Consider the following 19670-nt stretch of genomic DNA (forward strand, 5'->3'; position numbering starts at 1 on the left):
TTTTTACATCTATTTTTATTTCTTCTTGATTCAGTCTTGGTAGGTTGTACATCTCTAGAAATTTATCCATTTCTTTTGCATTTTCCAACTTGTTGACATATGATTTTTCACAGTGTTTGTTTAGTCAGCTTTTTTGCTACCATAACCAAAAGACTTGACAAGAACAATTGGAGGAATAAAAGTTTATGAGCTAGGGAGAGAGAGAGACAGAGACAGAGACACAGAGACACAAAATATATCCCCCAAAGGCATGCCTCCAGAGTGACCCACCTCCTCCATCCACATGCTATTAGCTTAGAGTTATCACCCAGTTAATACCTACCAGAGGATTAATGCACTGAATAGTTCTGAAAAAGAGGAAAAATCAGGGAGTCTTGGTTTGCTATTTATTGAGACTTTTTATAAAGCTGTAGTACTTACAGTTGCATAAAGTTGGCTCAGAAACATACAAGCATATCAGAGTAGAAAACCCGGAATGGGCACACATGTATATAAAAACTTTACATATGACAGAGGTGACAATGCTTGAAGTATTGCTGAGTCAAATCATTATTAATACATACAAAAATGAAATTTTATTCTTTCACTATACTCAAAAAAATGAAATTACATCTTTACTTCATGCCCACTCAACTTCAATTTCAGGTGAGTTAATGACTTCAGTGTGAAAGACCAAGGTTGTAACATCTTTAGGGGAATAGTTTTATGAATTTGGAATTCATACAATTGTCATACAATTGTACTCTATAAAGGAGAAGATTGGTATGTTTGAAGCAATTAAAATTTTTAGATTCTGTAAATGCAGTGATAACATAAAGCAATCAAAGAAATAATTCATAGTTTGGAAGAACATAGTCCATAACATGTGACAGTTAAAAAATTATTAGTGTATATATAAAGTAATCGTATGTCATTAAAGAAAATTTGTCTTAATTAAACAATGGACAAAAGATATAAGTCACAGAAGTGGAAACAGGAATGGCCAAATACCATATGAGAATATTTTTAGCTTCAGTAGTCAGGAGCATGCATTTTAAAACCATATTGAGATACGATTTTTTATCAGATTAGGAAAAATTACAAAGTCTGATGATATCAAATGTCAGTGGGTATGGAGAAATATAACAAGCATTGTTATTACCTACTAGTGAGAGTATAAGTTAATAAAACCTTGAAACGAATGTAAGTTGTACCTACTGTATGGACTAAGCAGTTGAGTTTTTAGACCTAAATCCTAGAGAAACTTGCATAGTTCTATTAGATTGTATCTAGCAGCATTGTTTATAATAGCAAGAAATGGAAACAACTCAGTTATCCATCACCTTGGGAATGGGCTAAAACAGTTATCATATACATTGTTTTATACTGCAGAAAAAAATTGAGGGGATTAAGAAAACTAAGTATCACTCACAAAACACAAACTGAAAGGAAAAAAATAATTTATTGGTAAATTTTATGAAACTCAAAAATTGGCAAACTATAAATGAAGGGTCCATGTATATGTGGCAAAACTTTAATAAAAACAAGGAGATTTTAAACCCAGAATTTAACATAGAGATTACTCTTACCAGTGGAGGATAGAGTAATAATAGTCATTGGAATATGAGAGTGGTACAATGGAAGCTTCAGAAGTAGATAGAATATTCTTTAAAAAAATTTTTTTTATAGTTGTAGCATGCCTTTATTTGTTTCATTTTTATGTGATGCTAAGGATTGTACCCAGTGCCTCACACATGCTAGGCAAGTGCTCTGCCACTGAGCTATATAGTCCTAGCCTTAGAATGTTCTAATTATTAAGCTGAGTTCTTAGATCTTGATGCCATTATTTTCAGATACATGTATATTATATATACCATTTTGAATGCTTGAAATATTGATTTAATAATGGTAAAATTCAAGTTATATTTCAAAACCTTTGTTAAAATGAGTCGTAATAATATATCTGTGTCACAATGTAAGGAGACTGCTTCCATTATTTTCAACATAAATGGTTGACTTGGTTTCTCTATCATTTCAGATCCTCTCATGCTTTTCTTTTGTTTTATAATTTTGTCATGCTTGATAAAGTATGTGCTGAAATATATTCTCCTTAGAGGAAAACTGGAACATCATTGTATACAGTGTATTATCTTTGATAGGGAAAAATTTGGAATTGTTGAAAAAAATCCAGCTTGTGGCTGAGTCTCAGTGGTAGAGTGCCTGCCTAGAGCATGTGAGGCACTGGGTTCGAGCCTTAGCACCACATAAAGATAAATAAATAAAGGTATTGTGTTCATCTGCAACTAAATATGTGTGTGTGTGTATACACACACACACACATATGAAGAAAAAAAAATTGTTGAAAAAAATCTTGCACCAAGAAGTTTTGTTGGATTTTGTTGGTGTAAATTTGTACATAGCATATTCTTTCTGTGCACATATATGAAAAAGCTTGATTTTTCTCCCTCTATCAATAGGCAAGTGAAAGACCAGAATAAGAAGGTAGCAAATCTGAAGCACAAGGAACAGGTGGAGAAAAAGAAGAGCGCACAGATGTTAGAGGAGGCCCGGCGGAGGGAAGACAATCTCAACGACAGCTCCCAGCAGCTGCAGGTCAGAGCACACGGAGTCTGAGAGGACTGGGTGAAGAGATTTGATCCTTAATTGCATGTTGTTTTTCTCTTCATCTTTATCCTCCTCTTTTTTCTCTTTCTAACCCTGCTTGCTGCCTTCCTGTCAGATCAACTTTTTAGCAATAATGGAATGGCTTTAAATAGAAAAGGCAAGTTTTATTCCACAGTTTTGTGAGGACACCTCAGCATAGGAGAAAGTTCATCTTGCTTCAAGTTGATCATACTTAATTGGTAAGTTCAATGTCAGTTTAATGAGTGGGTTATATTAAGCTATAGGGTTGTTAGTATAACTGTTTGCCATTTCTGTTCATTAAAGACCATTGTTGATCTTAGTTTGTGGCTTTCTTCCTTTTTTCCATTTCCCTTTTTCTTTTCTTTCCATATTTCTTTCCTCCATTTCCCCTTCCTTCCTTCCTTTTAAAAAATATATTCAATTTAGAGAGTACATTTCACAGTCATAGAGGACATATTTTTTTTTTCTTTGATGGAGTGATGATATTTAACCAGAACAAATAACAATAGTAGCAGCTACCATGTAAGTGCCAATTAGGTTCCCAGTATTTAAAGTAGGCCCTGGTCATACATTTCTCTAACCTTCACAGTAATACAGTGGTATTGTGCACATTTTGCAAATAGGAAAACAAAGACATTGAATTACTTACCTAAGTGCACACAATGTTCTAAGTGACTTGGCTGTGATTTTTATTTGGGACTTCTCATCTGCAGCCTGTCCTCTTTTTCTTGGCAGTAATACCTTAGAATGAAGGTTTAGGTTTTAGGGAATCCCATAAACATGCTGGAATCCTCTAAAACTCCTGGTATGACAGCTAAACTGCTGTGATATTGCTTTTCTTTCTTTATAGCTTCTCTTTGGATATAATATAGTATGTATACCATAATTGCACAGTCACACAATTTTGACTAGAGAGATGTGGAGAAGTTATTTTCTAGAAACTGATTTTAGGCTTTGCAACAAGTACATTCTAAACTTGGAAACTCAAATTTTTTATTTTTATTTTTTTGGTTTCTCTTTTATATAACTGTTACTGATATACTTCTTACAGAATGATAAATTACTTCAAATGCACCAACTTTTGAAAAGAAGAATCATCAATTTTTCCTCACCCTTTCAACTGTTAATATTAACAATGGTTAATATTAGCATTTTTCTCTTCCTCCTTCACTTCCTCATTTAAAAAAATACAAATCTGATGAATGTAAAAGAATTTATTTTGTGGAATCTATATTTCTCTGATTACTAGTGATGTCAAGTGTTGTTTTTTTCACATCTTGAATTTTCATTTGTAAATGTAATTCAAATCTCCTCACTTTTTTCCCCCCAGTGGTAGCTTTTTCTCTCATGAATTTTGTGCTTAATTTATCCACATTTTGAGACCATATATTTAATTTGTCTTAAATTTAAATTTGTCTTAATTTGTGTTAAAAGTTATTCTGTTATTGCTTGCATTTTAAAAAATAACATGTTTGCTTTTTAAATTACTTTAGAGTATTTTGTGTGTTGAGGAAGGTTTTTTATCCCCTAACAATTTCAGTAGCATGTTTACAGGAAATTATTTCATTGCTCACAAGGCTGAATTGGTATCTTTATGTTTTGTGAAATTGGTTAACAATTCAATCTGTTTCTAGTGTTTCAGTTTAACCTCCCTCCTTGAACTATGACCACATTTTTAAAAATCATAGAAAATACCAATTTTATAATAAGACAAGCCTGTCTTTTAGTTCACTCTTTAACTGTTATCATTTCTTGTGTTCCCCTGATGCTGATTTAATGTTTTCTATTGTCAGTCTTTGTAAACCAAGGATATTCTAAGTTTCTATCAGTTATTATAATACCATGAGTGCTTTTTAATGTAATCTTTTATAATCTGTTTTTAAGAGCAGATAGATAGGATATATTGCATTATTTGTATTTTACATAAAAAGAGTACTAACATAGAGGGATTGACTGACTTTTCCAAGGTGTGTCCCAGTGATAGCTGATGGCCATACTTTTAGCTACTAAGGAAATGGATGTATTTCATTCAAAGACAGTGAAAAGAGGACTGGCCTACAATTAAGATACTTAGGATCTTATCTCAGTTCTTTTACTCACTACTCTTATATATTTTAAAATTATGCTATTACATATAATAGTCCAGCGGTAGTGAGTTTTCCTAGCCCTAGACTATATTCTCTAAATACAGTTCATGCCTGAAAGAAGCTAGGGATTCTTGGAGAAAATGGCTGGTTCCAGAATTGGAGCTGGACATGTATATTCTAAACCTAGATCTCTAGATCAGTGGGTTTGAGATTATAGTGTCCCTTGAATTCACCTGGAGGCCTTTTCAAGCTTAGATTTCTGGGTCCAGACCTTAAGGTCTGATTCAGTAAGTTTGCTTAAGCTGCAAGAATTTGCATTTCTGGTAACTTCATAGGTGATGATGACATTCCTAGGTTCTCGAAGTTTGGTTCAAGGACATTCCTGGTACTCGAATCAAACCTCGAGAACTACTGTAGTACAGCATCTTGTGATAATGAAGAATTAAGCTTCCGAAATTTACTGAGGTCATGTAAGAAGGTTAGGGAGATGCAAATCAAAACTGAGATTTCATCTTATTCCAATTAGAATGCAGTCATCATGAATACAAATAACAATAATTACTGACAAAGAGTTGGAGGATATGGGGAGAAAGAACACTTATACATTGTTGGTGGGACTACAGATTAGTACATCCACTGTGGAAATTGGTATGGAGGTTACTCAAAAGACCAGGAATAGAACCACTATATGACCCAGCTCTATTCTACTACTTGGTATTTATGCAAAAGAACTGAAGTCATATACTCTAATGATATATGCATTCCAGTGTCTATAGTAGTGCAATTCATAATAGCCCAAGGCATCTGTGAACAGATGAATGGATAAACGTGTGTACACACACACACACACACACACACACACGAGTTCTGCTCAGCCCTAATAGGAATGAAATGATTTAAGTTGCTGATAAATGAATGGTTGGAGAACATCATGCTAATTGAAATAAGCCACAAACTTATTAAAGTCAAGAACAGAATATGTTCTCTCATAAGCACAATCTAGAGAGAAAAAATAATAATAATTTTTAAAAAGGCTGGGGAGGGCTGTAATTGTGGCTCAGCAGTAGAATGCTCACCTAGCATGTTCGAGGTCTGGGTTCCATCCTCAGCACCACATAAAAAAGAAAATTAAAGTATAAAAATAAAAAATTTTTAAAAAGGCTGGGGAAACCACGAAAATAGAAGGGAAAACAATAGATCTAGGGAAACGGAGAGGGAGAAGGAGAGAAAGGAGAAAAAGGGAAGGAACCAGGGAATGAAGTAGCCAAATTAAGCTCTGCACATGTATAAATATTCACAAAGAATCCCACTTTTATGTATAATTACAGTGCACCAATTAAAAATAAATAAATAGAAGGGAGACCATTAAAGTAAAGGAAGAAGGTCAGGGAGAAGGAAGAGGAAAGGGGAAAAGGGAAGTAATGGGGAATGAAATGGAGCAAGTTATTGGCATATATGAATATGTCATAATGAATACTACTATTACATATAATTAGAATGTACTAATAAAAACTTGTTTAATAAGGACAGAGGAGCAACAATGGAGGGACCATTATTTACCTAGTATGGGCACTTATAAAAAGGACTGGAGTACAGTGGATTAAAGTAAATATATTTAAATCCAAAAGCTTAGTATCGAGACTGTACAAATAATTTAGAGATTACTAAAGCACCAGTTCATTATTCTGAACAAATAGGTAAATAAAGGGAAAGAATCGGGCAATTAACTTGCCTTTTATGGATAAATTGTGTTAGACAAATCAGATAGTGGATCATGGTAGGTTCAGTGTTGAAGAATTACAGCTGATGAATGCAGAAGGAATGAGAGAATTTAGAAAATTATCTTCTTGCAGTTAACTAAATAAACATGGATCCAGGCAACTCAGCAGTGAGTTATTATTATTGAATGAAATGTCAATGGAGAACTTTATAGTGGGTGGAGCAAGTTGATACCTATCAATAAATCTTTCAGTTCTTATAGAAAGAGAAAAAAAATCAAGCATGTTAAGCCTCTGACTATGATGCATTTTGCATATATGTCCCAAAGAGTCAAATCTAAATTTATGTGAGCCAGGTTAAGAAAAAAAATAGGCAAAGAAATATGTTAATTACTCAAGGAAGTGCTATCAACCAAACTCAGATTATAATACAAATTTTTTTTGGTACTGGGGATTGAACCCAAGGGTGCTTAACCCCTGAGCCACATCCCCAGCCCTTTTTATTTTTGATTTTGAGACAGAGTCTCAAAAAAAGGGGCCTTGCTGGGATTATAGGCATGCACCACCATGCCTGAATCAGATTATAAAAAATTCTACATGACAGATAACTCATTTTCTTCAACTAATATATGAGAATGGGGAGAAAGAGAAGAAAGATGCTTTTTACAGATTTTTTAAAAATTGGGGAACATAAATTTCATGCAAATCATTTAGAATTTACTGGGATCCTGACTTGAATAACTATAAAAAACATTTTATGAGGAGAGATCCAGGCACTTAACAGGATACCCAAAAAGTTTTTTTTTTTTTTTTAAGTATAATTATTTTGTTATTGAAGTACCTAAAGAAGTGTTTATAGAAAAAATAGTGTGGCATCTGGGAATTATTTTTAATTGAAGTTATAAGTAGGGACATATTGGTCAGTGGGATTATTGATAGTTATTGCAGCTGAGTTATAGTGAAATGGGTTTCATTTAACTACTCATTATACTTTCGTTTGTGTTTGAAATTTTTCCTAGTAAAATGGGGAAAAGTAGAGTCCTTGACTCTGGCTTAGTTTCTTCTTCCCTTCCTCCTTCCTTCCCTTTATTTCTGTTATGGGAAACACACTCCTGGCCTTATGCAGGCTTGGCAAGTGATCTGCCACTCAGCTATACCCACAACCTGGGTTGGTTTCCTAGCTGTATTTCTTATTTGTGTTTTTCGTCTTCCTTGAGAAATGTTTTTATATTTTCTAAGTAATATTTTATTGCATATTTATACTTTCCTTGTAGTCTCTTTCATTTTTAAACCTAATTTCTTTATTATCTTATACCTTTGCCTATATTGTTTAAAAATTAGCTTTTAATTAACATACCAAAAAATTAATACATAATATTTATTTGTTTTTAATTCTTTTTTGTAGTTGTAGATGGGTAGCATGCCTTTATTTTATTTTATTAGTTTTTTGTAGTTATAGATGTACAGAATGTATTTATTTTATTTGTTTACTTTTATGTGGTGCTAAGGATTAAACCCAGTATCTTACCTGTACTAGGCAAGTGCTCTGCCATGGAGCTACAGCCCCAGCCCCAATACATAATATTTTAAGTTTGCTTATATCCTTCCAAAACTTCTTCTAAGCTTTAATTTTAAAGTTTAAAATTATTATCATTGTAATGATAATATATACAATATTTTAGCTTATTTTTAAAAACTTAATATTATATTACATTTCCACAAACTGTGTGTTTTTATAATGATGCTTGTACTTATTGAATTGAATTAAAAGTTCACTGCTTTATACAAGTTCCTCTTTTGCCAGACCTTTTTTTATTTCCAGTTTTCACTGAGCAAATTTATGCAGATAATTTTTACTGAATTGGGTTATTTCCTTAGGGCATTCTTCAGAGCAAGAATATTATGTCAAAGAAAATGAAATGTTGTGTTTCCCAAATTTCCTACCCAGAAAGGTTAAGCTGATCTATAATGCTCCCAACAGTTTAGCCATTATTTTCCCTATGATCAGTTTGGTTTTGTTTAAATTTGTGTTCATTATGTGCACATAAAGTAGTAGTATTTTTTCATTTCTTTAATGAAACTTCATTTTTCTCATATAACGATTTATTATTTGACCTATTATTTGAAATTTCTATGTCATCAATTAATTACCTCACAAGGATCTCTATTGAGAACCTAGTGTGAATCAGTGTTTTGTATTGATGCAAATTGATGTATACTTTCCCCTTTTCATTATTTTTACTTTAAGACTGATTTGCCTCATTTTATTGTGTAAACTACTTTTAAAAAATATGATTTGCCTACCTTAACCTTTCCAGACAATTCTGTTATTCATCTCCTGTTTATAACAGGGTTAAATGTATTAGTTTTTCTAGTTCTTTAAATGTTTGTACATGCTACATGCTTGTTTATTGTAACTATTCATCCTTTTGGATTATGCAGAATTTATTTTAATGTATTATATGAGACAAAGATGTAAAATATTCTGCTAACATTTAGTAAATAGAAATTCTTTTAAAAAGTTGTTTTTAAACATCTAATTAATTATATGCTAAATGTTATAGAAATTTCCATTTAATTCTAAATTCTAGGTTTAATATTTTTGTTTTAATCCATTTTTATACATATGGTGTTTTTACAGTATGTTTATTACAAAATTGGTAGGGTATTTGAACCATCATTACTTTTATCTCAAAATATTTTTTCCTACTAATCTTTGAAATGCATTTGGAATATTTAAAAGATTTTTGTGAAATTATGGGAAGAATTTATGGGAAGAATTTAAAGAATGTTATGGGGATATAGCTCAGTTGGTAGGGTGCTCGCATCACATGCACAAGGCCATGGATTCAATCCCCAGTACCACAAATTGAAGTTTAGAGAAGTCTGAAATAAATTAGTTTTGCAAATGAGCTTAAAATTATATTTAAAACTGGGCATGGTGGCACATGCCTATAACCACAATTGTTCAGGAGGTCGAGGCAGGAGGATCACAAGTTCAAAGCCAGCCTCAGCAAAAGCAAGGTACTAAGTAAACATCTGAGTGAGACTTTGTCTCTAAATAAAAATACAAAATAGTGCTGGAGATGTGGCTCAGGGGTTGGATGCCCCCGAGTTCAATTCCTAGTCGTGTGTGTGTGTGTGTGTGTGTGTGTGTGTGTATGCATATAATATCTAAATCCACAGTATTATTGGTATTGGTATAGATGGTATTATTGTACCATCTATAGATAAAATATTAACAGAAGAACATGGGATTAGAGCTGAGGCCTTAGGATCCTCAACATTTACAGATGGGATATACTAGGAGGAGATGGTGCTGAGAAGCAGACTGAAATGAAGAGGCCAGTTGAATGGGAGAGAAAAAGAAAGAGTACAGCATCACAGAAGGCAGGAGAAGATTGTCTCTAGAGAAGAGAGTACAGAAGAGCCCCCTGACTTCCATCATTTGACTACATAATGGTATTTTTGCTTTACAATGGGTTTAGCAGGATTTGGCCCACTATGTGTCGATGAACATCTATAAATACATTGTGTTAATGCTACTGAGTGACCGAGAAAGAGGACAGCACAGTTGAGTGGTCTGATCCAGTGTATCAGAAATAAATGACCCAGAGGTAGCATAGTGACCTCCCCTGGATAAGATAGATACTTTCCATTTTGCCTATTGACCTTGGAGGTAATAGACCCATATTGATCCTGCTACTTGCATTGGCCAGTTTTTCTGTCATGTGCTCACCAAAATTCAGTGTCTCTTGGATCTTTGTCATACCTTCTCAGGAATGTTTTTTTGCACATGGCTTTCTAGAACTTGACTATACTTACAATGGTTATCTAAAATTTTCTAGCATGGTCCATAGATAAATTAAACTTTTCACAATTCTAGTTGAAAATCACTGATATAAGACATAAGTAATAAAGACATTGAGGCACTTTTTGGTCATGACCCTTTCCTGTTATCTATTATGCTGTTCTATTATGGTGTCTCTTCTTTTGATATTTTACTTGTAATTTTGCCATATGTTTTGTTTCCCTTACCCAGAATTTAGCTTTGTATTAATTAAATTCAGTTCTGAAGTTGTCTAATTTTCCTTAAACTGTATTTTATTTTATCTAATTAAATCAGATTTTAGAATATCTGTAGTTGTCTTTGCTAAACATTTATTAATTGCCTGTATGGAGTAGTCATTGTGCTGAGGGCTGGGAGGATAGGAGATAAATAAAAAATGGTATTTCCTCTCCATTTACACTATATATGCATATTATATATTTTTGTGTGTGTGCTGAGTATGTTAAAAAATGTTATATTAATTATAATTATAGTAATTGCAGAACACAGAGCTGAAATTTGGTAAATCCCAACCAAAGGATCCTCCCGCATAAATAGTTGCATGAAGTGCAATCTTCACTGATTTGACCCATGGTGATTTGAGGATTTAAGAGCTCCCTTACCCATCTGTGTGTCTCTCCCAATCCCCAGTGCTAGAGCTGTAACCCCTGAATTATCACTAAACTATACTCCTAGCCCGTTACACATCTTCTGAGGTTTAATTTCTCCCTCCTTTAGGAAGCCTGCATAAATCTTACAGTTGGAATTAATCATGCTTTCTGTTGTAATTCCATTAGAGTTTGTATCTTCTTTGATTTCAGGGTTTATTTTATCTCACTTTGTGTTATATACTAATGGTTTATATGTCAGTTCCCCCTTATACCTGATTTTGGTAACCTTGGCTTGATATTCTGCCATAAATTTTTACTGATGTTAATTATATCTAAAGAGATCAGGAACTCTCAGTCACATACATCTTAGCTTTATGTTTTAGTCTGTTTCTGTTGCTGTAAGAAAATATCATAAAGTGGCTATCTTATGAACAACAGAAAATTATTGCTTACAGTTGTAGAGACTGGGTAGTCTAAGATCAAAGCATCAACAGATTTGATTTCTCTTGAGGGCCTGCTTTCAGTGTCATAGGTGGCAACTTTGTTTTTTCACATGGTAAAAGGGGCAAAGTAGCTGTCTCAGGTCTCTTATAAGGGCTCTGATCCTGTCCATGAGGGCTTTGTCTTCATGACCTAATAACATTTAAAAGGGACCACCTCTTAATGCCATTGCATTGGTGATTGGATTTCACTCTAAGAATTTTGATGAGGGAGACAAACTTTGAGACCCTAGTACCTAGCATTTGGAATCTCCCATTGACCAAACCTGAAAATGTTTTAACCCCATTTTAAGGTAAAATACTCAATAGCATACTCACTAGCATAGCTATTCTGCTTTAGATAATGCTTTAGATAATGCTTGTTTTCTTTGAACATAGTTTATTGATTTTCTAGTCTTGTTCTTATGCTGAATCTTCTTACTATGAATTTTCAGTTTTTCTATATAAAATTTCCACCCCTAAATTACTGTTTATTAATAAACTCTACTCTTTTGTCTTCTCCATTGTTCTTTAACCCTGTATGTATACTTATGCTTTATTGCCTTGCACTTTCCTTTTTCTCCTTGAGAACTAAAGAATAATTTTATTCAAATGTATCTAACAGTTATGTATAGAATATTTCATCTATCATAAAACAAATTCACATTCTTCTCAGCGGCACATGAAAACTTCTCTAAAATAGACCAATTTAGGATCGAAAGGCAGTCTTAGCAAGTACAAAAAGAATGCAGATAATCTCTTGTATCCTGACAGAACATAGTGAAATGAAAAGAGAAATCAATAACAAAATAAAAAACAGAAACCGTGTTAAAATATGGAGAATGAGTAATGTGTTTTTTTATCATGAACACTTTTTTTTAATGAATGGTGTGACTCTATTTTGTGTACAACCAGAATTATGAGAAATTGTGCTCTATATGTATAATATAAATTGTTATGCATTCTGCTGTCATATATAACAAATTAAAATTTAAAACTTAAAAAAAACTGTCTTGCACTTTTCTATACATTATTTTATAATTGTCCATTTTCTTTCTCTTCTCAACTAGTTTATATCTACCATAAGTTAAGGGTTACTTTTAAAATGTATTTTTAGTCTTAAACAGTGTTTTACTTTGCTTTTAACTACTTACAGTTATAATTATTGAGTTATAAATAATAAAAATGTAAAATTTAGGTTATAAAATTTAAAAAGAACTTTGAATGATGATATTACATTCAGCATTCAAATACATATTCTTTTTTTAAAATTTTTTTTTATTAGTTGTTCAAAACATTACAAAGCTCTTGACATATCATATTTCATCCATTTGATTCAAGCAGATTATGAACTCCCATTTTTACCCCGTATACAGATTGCAGAATCACATCGCTTACACATCCACTTTTTTACATACTGCCATACTAGTGTCTGTTGTATTCTGCTGCCTTTCTTATCCTCTACTATCCCCCCTCCCCCCCCTCCGCTCCCCTCCCCTCCCATCTTCTCTCTCTACCCCATCTACTGTAATTCATTTCTCTCTCTCGTTTTTTTTTCCCCTTTCCCCTCACTTCGTCTTTCATGTAATTTTGTAAAGGAAGGGTCTCCTTCCTTTACCATGCAATTTCCCTTCTGTCTCTCTTTCCCTCCCCCCTCTCGTCTCTGTTTAATGGTGATCTTCTTCTCATGCTCTTCCTGCCTATTCTGTGATAATTTAAGTTCTTTTCCTATTTTTATGCCTTTAATTTCTTTTGTCTAATTGCTCTGGCCAGTGTTTTGATAACTATATTGAAGAGAAGTGGTGATAGAGGGCATCCCTGTCTTGTTCCAGAATTTAGAGGGAATGCCTTCAATTTTTCTCCAGAGTGATGCTAGCCTGAGGCTTAGCATAGATAGCTTTTACAATGTTGAGGTAAGTTCCTGTTATTCCTAGTTTTTCTAATGTTTTGAACATAAAGGGATGTTGTACTTTGTCGAATGCTTTTTCTGCGTCTATCGAGATGATCATATGGTTCTTATATTTAAGTCTGTTGATGTGTTGAATAACATTTATTGATTTCCGTATATTGAACCATCCTTGCATCCCAGGGATGAATCCTACTTGATCATGGTGCACAATTTTTTTGATGTGTTTTTGTATCCGATTTGCCAGAATTTTATTGAGGATTTTTGCATCTAGGTTCATTAGAGATATTGGTCTGTAGTTCTCTTTCTTTGAGGTGTCTTTGTCTGGTTTCGGAATCAGGGTGATGTTGGCCTCATAGAATGAATTTGGAAGAGTTCCCTCTTTTTCTATTTCCTGAAATAACTTGAAAATTATTGGTATTAATTCTTCTTTAAAGGTTTTGTAAAACTCCGCTGTATACCCATCCGGTCCTGGGCTTTTCTTGGTTGGTAGTCTTTTGATTGCTTCTTCTATTTCATCCATTGATATTGGTCTGTTCAAATTGAGTGTATCCTCCTGACTCAGTCTGGGCAAATCATATGACTTAAGAAATTTATTGATATCTTCACTATCTTCTATTTTATTGGAATATAGGGTTTCAAAATAATTTCTAATTGTCTTCTGTATTTCTGTAGCATCTGTTGTGATATTGCCTTTTTTATCCTGTATGTTAGTAATTTGAGTTCTCTCTCTTCTTCTCTTCATTAGCATGGCTAAGAGTCTATCGATCTTATTTATTTTTTCGAAGAACCAACTTTTAGTTTTGTCAATTTTTTCAATAGTTTCTTTTGTTTCAATTTCGTTGATTTCCGCTCTGATTTTAATTATTTCTTACCTTTTGCTACATTTGCTGTTGTTTTGCTCTTCCTTTTCTAGGGCTTTGAGATGAAGTGTGAGCTCATTTATTTGTTGGTTTTTTTCTTTTTTTGAGGAATGACCTCCAGGCGATGGATTTCTCTCTTAAAACTGGTTTCATTGTGTCCCATAGATTCCGATATGTTGTGTCTGTATTTTCATTTGTCTCTAAGAATTTTTTTGATTTCCTCCTTTATGTCTTCTGTAACCCATTGATTATTCAGTAGCATATTGTTCATTTTCCATGTGATGTAGGATTTTTCCTTCCTTCTTTTATCATTGATTTCCAGTTTCATTCCATTATGATCAGATAAAATGCATGGTATTATCTCCACCCCTTTATATTTACTTAGGGTTGCCCTATGGCATAATATATGGTCTATTTTTGAGAAGGATCCATGTGCTACTGAGAAAAAAGTATATCCATTTGATGATGTTTGATATATTCTATATATGTCAGTTAAGTCTAGGTTATTGATTGTGATATTGAGTTCTATAGTTTATTTATTCAACTTGTGTTTGGAGGATCTGTCCAATGGTGAGAGAGGTGTGTTGAAGTCACCCATAATTACTGTGTTGTGGTCTATTTGATTCTTGAACTTGAGGAGAGTTTGTTTTACGAACGTCGCAGCACCCTTATTTGGTGCATAAATATTGATAATTGTTATGTCTTGTTGGTGAATGGTTCCTTTTAACAGTATATAATGTCCTTCCTTATCCCTTTTGATTAACTTAGTCTTGAAGTCGATTTTATTCGATATGAGGATGGCCAACCCTGCTTGCTTACGAGGACCGTGTGCGTGGTATATTTTTTCCCATCCTTTCACCTTCAGCCTGTGTATGTCTTTTCCAATCAGATGTGTCTCCTGGAGGCAGCATATTGTTGGATTTGTTTTTTTAATCTATGTTACCAGCCTATGTCGCTTTATTGGTGAGTTTAAGCCATTAACATTTAGAGTTACTATTGATATATGGTTTGTACTTCCAGCCATGTTTGATTATTTACCTTTTTTGTTTAATTTGTTTTGTTTCTCCATGATTAGCTTTCCCCCCTGCCCTCTGGCTTTACTGAGGTACTTCCCACTGTTGGTTTTGGTTATTGTTTTTCATTTCTTCCTCGTGTAGTGTTTTGCTCAAGATGCTTTGCAATGCTGGTTTTCTGGCTGCAAATTCTTTTAACTTTTTTATCATGAAAGATTTTTATTTCGTTGTCGTACCTGAAGCTTAATTTTGCTGGATACAAAATTCTTGGTTGGCATCCATTGTCTTTCAGTGTTTGAAATACGTTGTTCCAGGATCTTCTTGCTTTCAGCGTCTGTGATGAAAAATCCATTGTTAACCTTATTGGTTTACCCCTTTCCCTTGTAGCTTTTAATATTTTCTCTTTGTTCTGTATATTGGATATCTTCATAACAATGTGTCTTGGCGTTGGTTTACTGTGATTTTGTATGCTCGGTGTCCTGTATGCATCTACAATTTGTACATCCATTTCCTTTTTTATTTCTGGAAAGTTTTCTATAATTATTTCATTCAGCAGGTTGCTCATTCCCTTAGTTTGAACCTCTATTCCTTCCTCTAGCTCGATGACTCTTAAATTTGGTTTTTTTATGTTATCCCATATCTCTTGGATATTTTTCTCATGATTTTTTACCAGCCTTTCTGAGTTGGCTAGACTCTTTTCAAGTTGATATATTTTTGTCTTAATTATCTGACGTTCTGGCTTCTACTTGCTCCACTCTGTTAGTGATACTCTCAATTGAGTTTTTAATTTGGTTTATAGTTTCCTTCATTTCTAGAATTATTGTTTGATTTTTTTTATAATCTCTAACTCCTGATAAAGATGCTTATTTGCTTCTTTTATCTGTTTATGTAATTCATTTTCAATGTGTTCTTTCATTGTTTGAATTTGCTGTCTCATATCCTCTTTAAGATTCCATTCCGTCTGTCTAAGGTATTCCTTGAGTTCTTTATTTGACCATTTTTGTGATGCCTCTAGGTCCTCCTGAGTATTTAATCTGTGCTGCATTTCTTGTACTCCTTTTCTTCCTTGGTTTTTCATGCTGCTCATGTTACTTCTTGTTCTGTTTGACTGCTGAGTTACTGTTTACTCCTATAAATTTATTTGGTTTTCTGTGTCTCTGGGGTCTCTCTTTTGTGATGGGAGACTATGACTAGAGATGATGAGTTTTGTTGCACATTAATGCAGATTCATTCGTTTCCTAAACTGTGTGCAGATTCTGATGGCATATAGCGGTCTGTGGTTTGGTCTTGGGACTTATATTTAGGTCGAATGATGTGATGGTATTGAGGATGGTATCTCTTGGCAACCTTGGAGGGTTGCTCTACTGACGAGGGATATTAACAGGAGAATGGTCTGAACTATTTGGGGGTAACTAGGGACTTGGTAGCACTATATAACACCTCGGAACATTGACCTATACATATTTAGTAAATTACACATAAACAGCATCATGATGCTTGGGAGGAAAGGTATTAGAAGGGAAGGGAAGAAGTCACTAAAGAGAATGAGAGTAAACAGGTAGTCTTCAAGGAAAGGGGAATAAGGAAATTGAAAAGAAATGAAAAGACAAAAGAAAAATTAGAAAATAGAAAAAGAAAAAAATTAAAAAAAAATAATCAAAAAAAATTAAAAATAATTAAAAAAATTTAAAAAATAAAAAAATTAAAATTAAAAAAAAAAACCCTAAAAAAAACCCCAAATTAAAAAAAAAAAAATTAAGAAATGCAGTCTTAGAGTTCGATTAACTTCTCTTCCAGTACGCGGGAACCAATCACTGTGCAGCAGCTCCTCCTCCCCGACTGCGCGGGTCTCCAATCCTGATTGCCTAGGGCCTTGTCTTGTGTCTAGTCACTTCCCCACTTTTCCTCCAGCCTGGCCCCGCTCACTGGTGACGCTCACCACAATACTGGCTACACGCCAGGTCTGCTGCTCCCGGGAGCCCTTTTTTTCTTGAACGACTGGGCACACTCTCCCTGTTTGCCATTCCCTCAAACCCTAAGTTTGTGGAGCTTGGGGCTGAGAACCCTCAGCGTATTTTGCTTGCCCTCCGGTAGCCACGCCCCCGGTAGCTGGTGCAAGAGACCTCAGTTGTCAGCACTGGTGGGAGCGGTAGCCGAGGGTCCTGCGCCGCGGGTCCCGCACGGCTCCTGATTTCCTCGGTCTGACTATCGCGCTCATGGGAGAGCTGGGAGGGGCCCTTGAGGTTTCCCTGCTGTGTGGAGAGGGAAGGCTAGGGGGTTACACACCTGCCGCCGCTGGTTTCAATGAAGTTATCTCCTCCCCCGCATTCTGGTGACATCAGTTCTCTGACATGGTGGTATCCCATGCGAATGGTGACAGTTCGTTCCCCTTTGCCAGGTGACTGATGCAACGGGTGGGTCCTGACCAGCTCTCCCAAGCCCCGTCTCAATCCTGTGGCCACTGCCTATGAAGGCTCGGTTGGTATTAACCTTCTCAGGTTCAGAAGGGCCGACCAGTTGTTTCAGCCGGATCGTTTAGCGCTGAGTCACAGTGGTTTGTCTGCAAGACGCAGGCGAACAGGAGCCTGAATTCAGCTGATCCGGGCTCCGTGTGTGTTCTGAGAGGCGCAGACTGTTCACCCCAGATCCACATTAGCTCAGCATTGCCTAGTGATCCTGAGCAAACAGCATTTAGACGGTTTAAGACTCCCTATGCCCGCGCAGCTGAAGAGGTCAGAGACTTGATCTCTCCGTGCCCGCCGCCATGTTGGATCTCCAAATACATATTCTTTAAAATTTTATGGGTTTCAAGTCCCTTTAAAGGCCTTGCATATTCTAACAAAAGAATGCCACCTTTTCTAAGTTGAGAATATTTACTTATTTGTATTTTTTCTTTGTGTAGTACCATTCAAATACATCTTTTAACAAAGCTGTAAGTTCCAGTCACTTCTAATAAGGCTGAATAGAGTGGACTAAAGGAACTCAAATCAGTTGTGATTTGGAGCTTTGTTTTTATTTAATGCAAAGATAAGTATCTGCATTTAACCTTGAGGAGGTTGCTGTCAGAGAGATTAATGGAACTGCTGAAAGAATGCTGTGGCTTTCTTGAGTTAGCTCTCCTGAGACCAATGAATATTATGAATAAAGTTCAAAGAAAGTGAAAATGATGGAAATAGAGATGGGGAAATCAGCTTTATATATAGTGCGCATATTCTCAGATGCAGAACCAGTGAAACATTTTGTTTTCTCTGAAATTTGATTTGATATGTGCTATCTACAAAATAGTTTCTTTCATTTTGATAGGTTTTTTTTTAAATTTCTGAAATAAGACTATTTAGCCTTCCTTTTTAGATAGTCTGTGGAGATAATTATTTACTATGTTCAAGTTCTTGTTTTTATAAAAATTAATTTTGATTTCCTCTTTCTAGACCTTTTTACCTACTTATATGTTTAATTCTATATCATTTTTTCCTTTTAAATTATTTTTTTTCTTAGCAATGCAGGGCCTTTTCTGTATAGAAAAGTTTTTATGATGTTCTTGATAAATATTAAATGGAGTTGGGGATTACATTGGAAAAGTGTACATATAGTTAGCACCTGTTCTTACAACTCCATGGATAGTCGTTGTAATGACACATAAAATTTCTCTTCCTGCAAAGGAAGTGCTACTCAAATTGTTGGCAAGTGTGTAACTAACTTTTCAAAGCCCCTTCCTCAAATTATGCCACTTTTTACTTCGTTAAAATAAAGCAAGAGCAGGCTTTAAAATTATTTGAAGAAACTGCAGTGTTTGCAGTGGACTCCAGATAATTTTCCCTCTGGCAGATATTCAGTTTCATTTGAAAGTCAATGAAGTTTATTGAAAGATTGTTTATTGATAGGACTTACCCACTATTCTTTACAGTTAGGGTTAGCCCTATTTCGTGACAATATTTAGCCACATCCTTTGAGCTTATTAAAAGAAGGCTCCCTAATAAATGATGAGTAGTTACATTTGACCCTAAAATACTTTCAAGTGGACTACTATATTGTGGCTTCAGTGAAATGAATAGTTTACTCATTTCCTGGTGGTATCCTAAAAGCTCCTCTCTAGTTTGCATTTGGAAGGTGATGTTTCCAAAAGGTTCTTTTTGTTTTTTAAGAGAGCAGAAGCAGGCATGCATGTAGTCTGTGTACTAAGACCTCAAAGTCTAGGGTCCACCTCTTATGTATCACATCAGTTGTTTTTATCACTATTACTGTTATTATTATTTTGATGATGGGTATTGAACCCAGGACCCTGCACAGTCTAAAGCACACATTCTACCACTGAGCTATGTCCCCAACCCCTGTCGTTATAAGTAAAATTGGAATTTTTTTTCAAAATCTTATTTTGAAAATATATACTTGCTCTTTTTATAAGCATTGCACATGTGTAGTGCCCTACAGCTATGTAAATCCCATGCCCTTGTCCACATTTCTCATACCCAGCTATCAGAATTTTCAAGATGAGACCCTAGCCAATCTATATTTGTAGTATATGCTCTGTAAATGTTACTA

At 34.5% G+C, this 19670-nt stretch overlaps 1 protein-coding gene across 22 annotated transcripts in view; it reads left to right on the forward strand.

The window, feature by feature from the left end:
- The window catches only part of Erc1 (ELKS/RAB6-interacting/CAST family member 1), a 564692-nt gene that overhangs the window by 257175 nt on the left and 287847 nt on the right, over positions 1 to 19670 (forward strand). For all 22 annotated transcript variants that reach the window (XR_009228273.1, XM_058584138.1, XM_058584139.1 and 19 more), the window contains one exon: positions 2457 to 2592. Coding sequence is in view for 21 of the 22 variants with exons in the window: in XM_058584138.1 (XP_058440121.1) it covers positions 2457 to 2592 (136 nt within the window). In the remaining variant the exon portion in view is untranslated. The remainder of the gene's footprint in view (positions 1 to 2456; positions 2593 to 19670) is intronic.

This window comes from Marmota monax, unplaced genomic scaffold (genome assembly GCF_021218885.2).
Source record: "Marmota monax isolate L192 unplaced genomic scaffold, Marmota_monax_Labrador192_F-V1.1 WCK01_AAM20220418_F8-fsc00163, whole genome shotgun sequence".
Classification (NCBI taxonomy): domain Eukaryota; kingdom Metazoa; phylum Chordata; class Mammalia; order Rodentia; family Sciuridae; genus Marmota; species Marmota monax.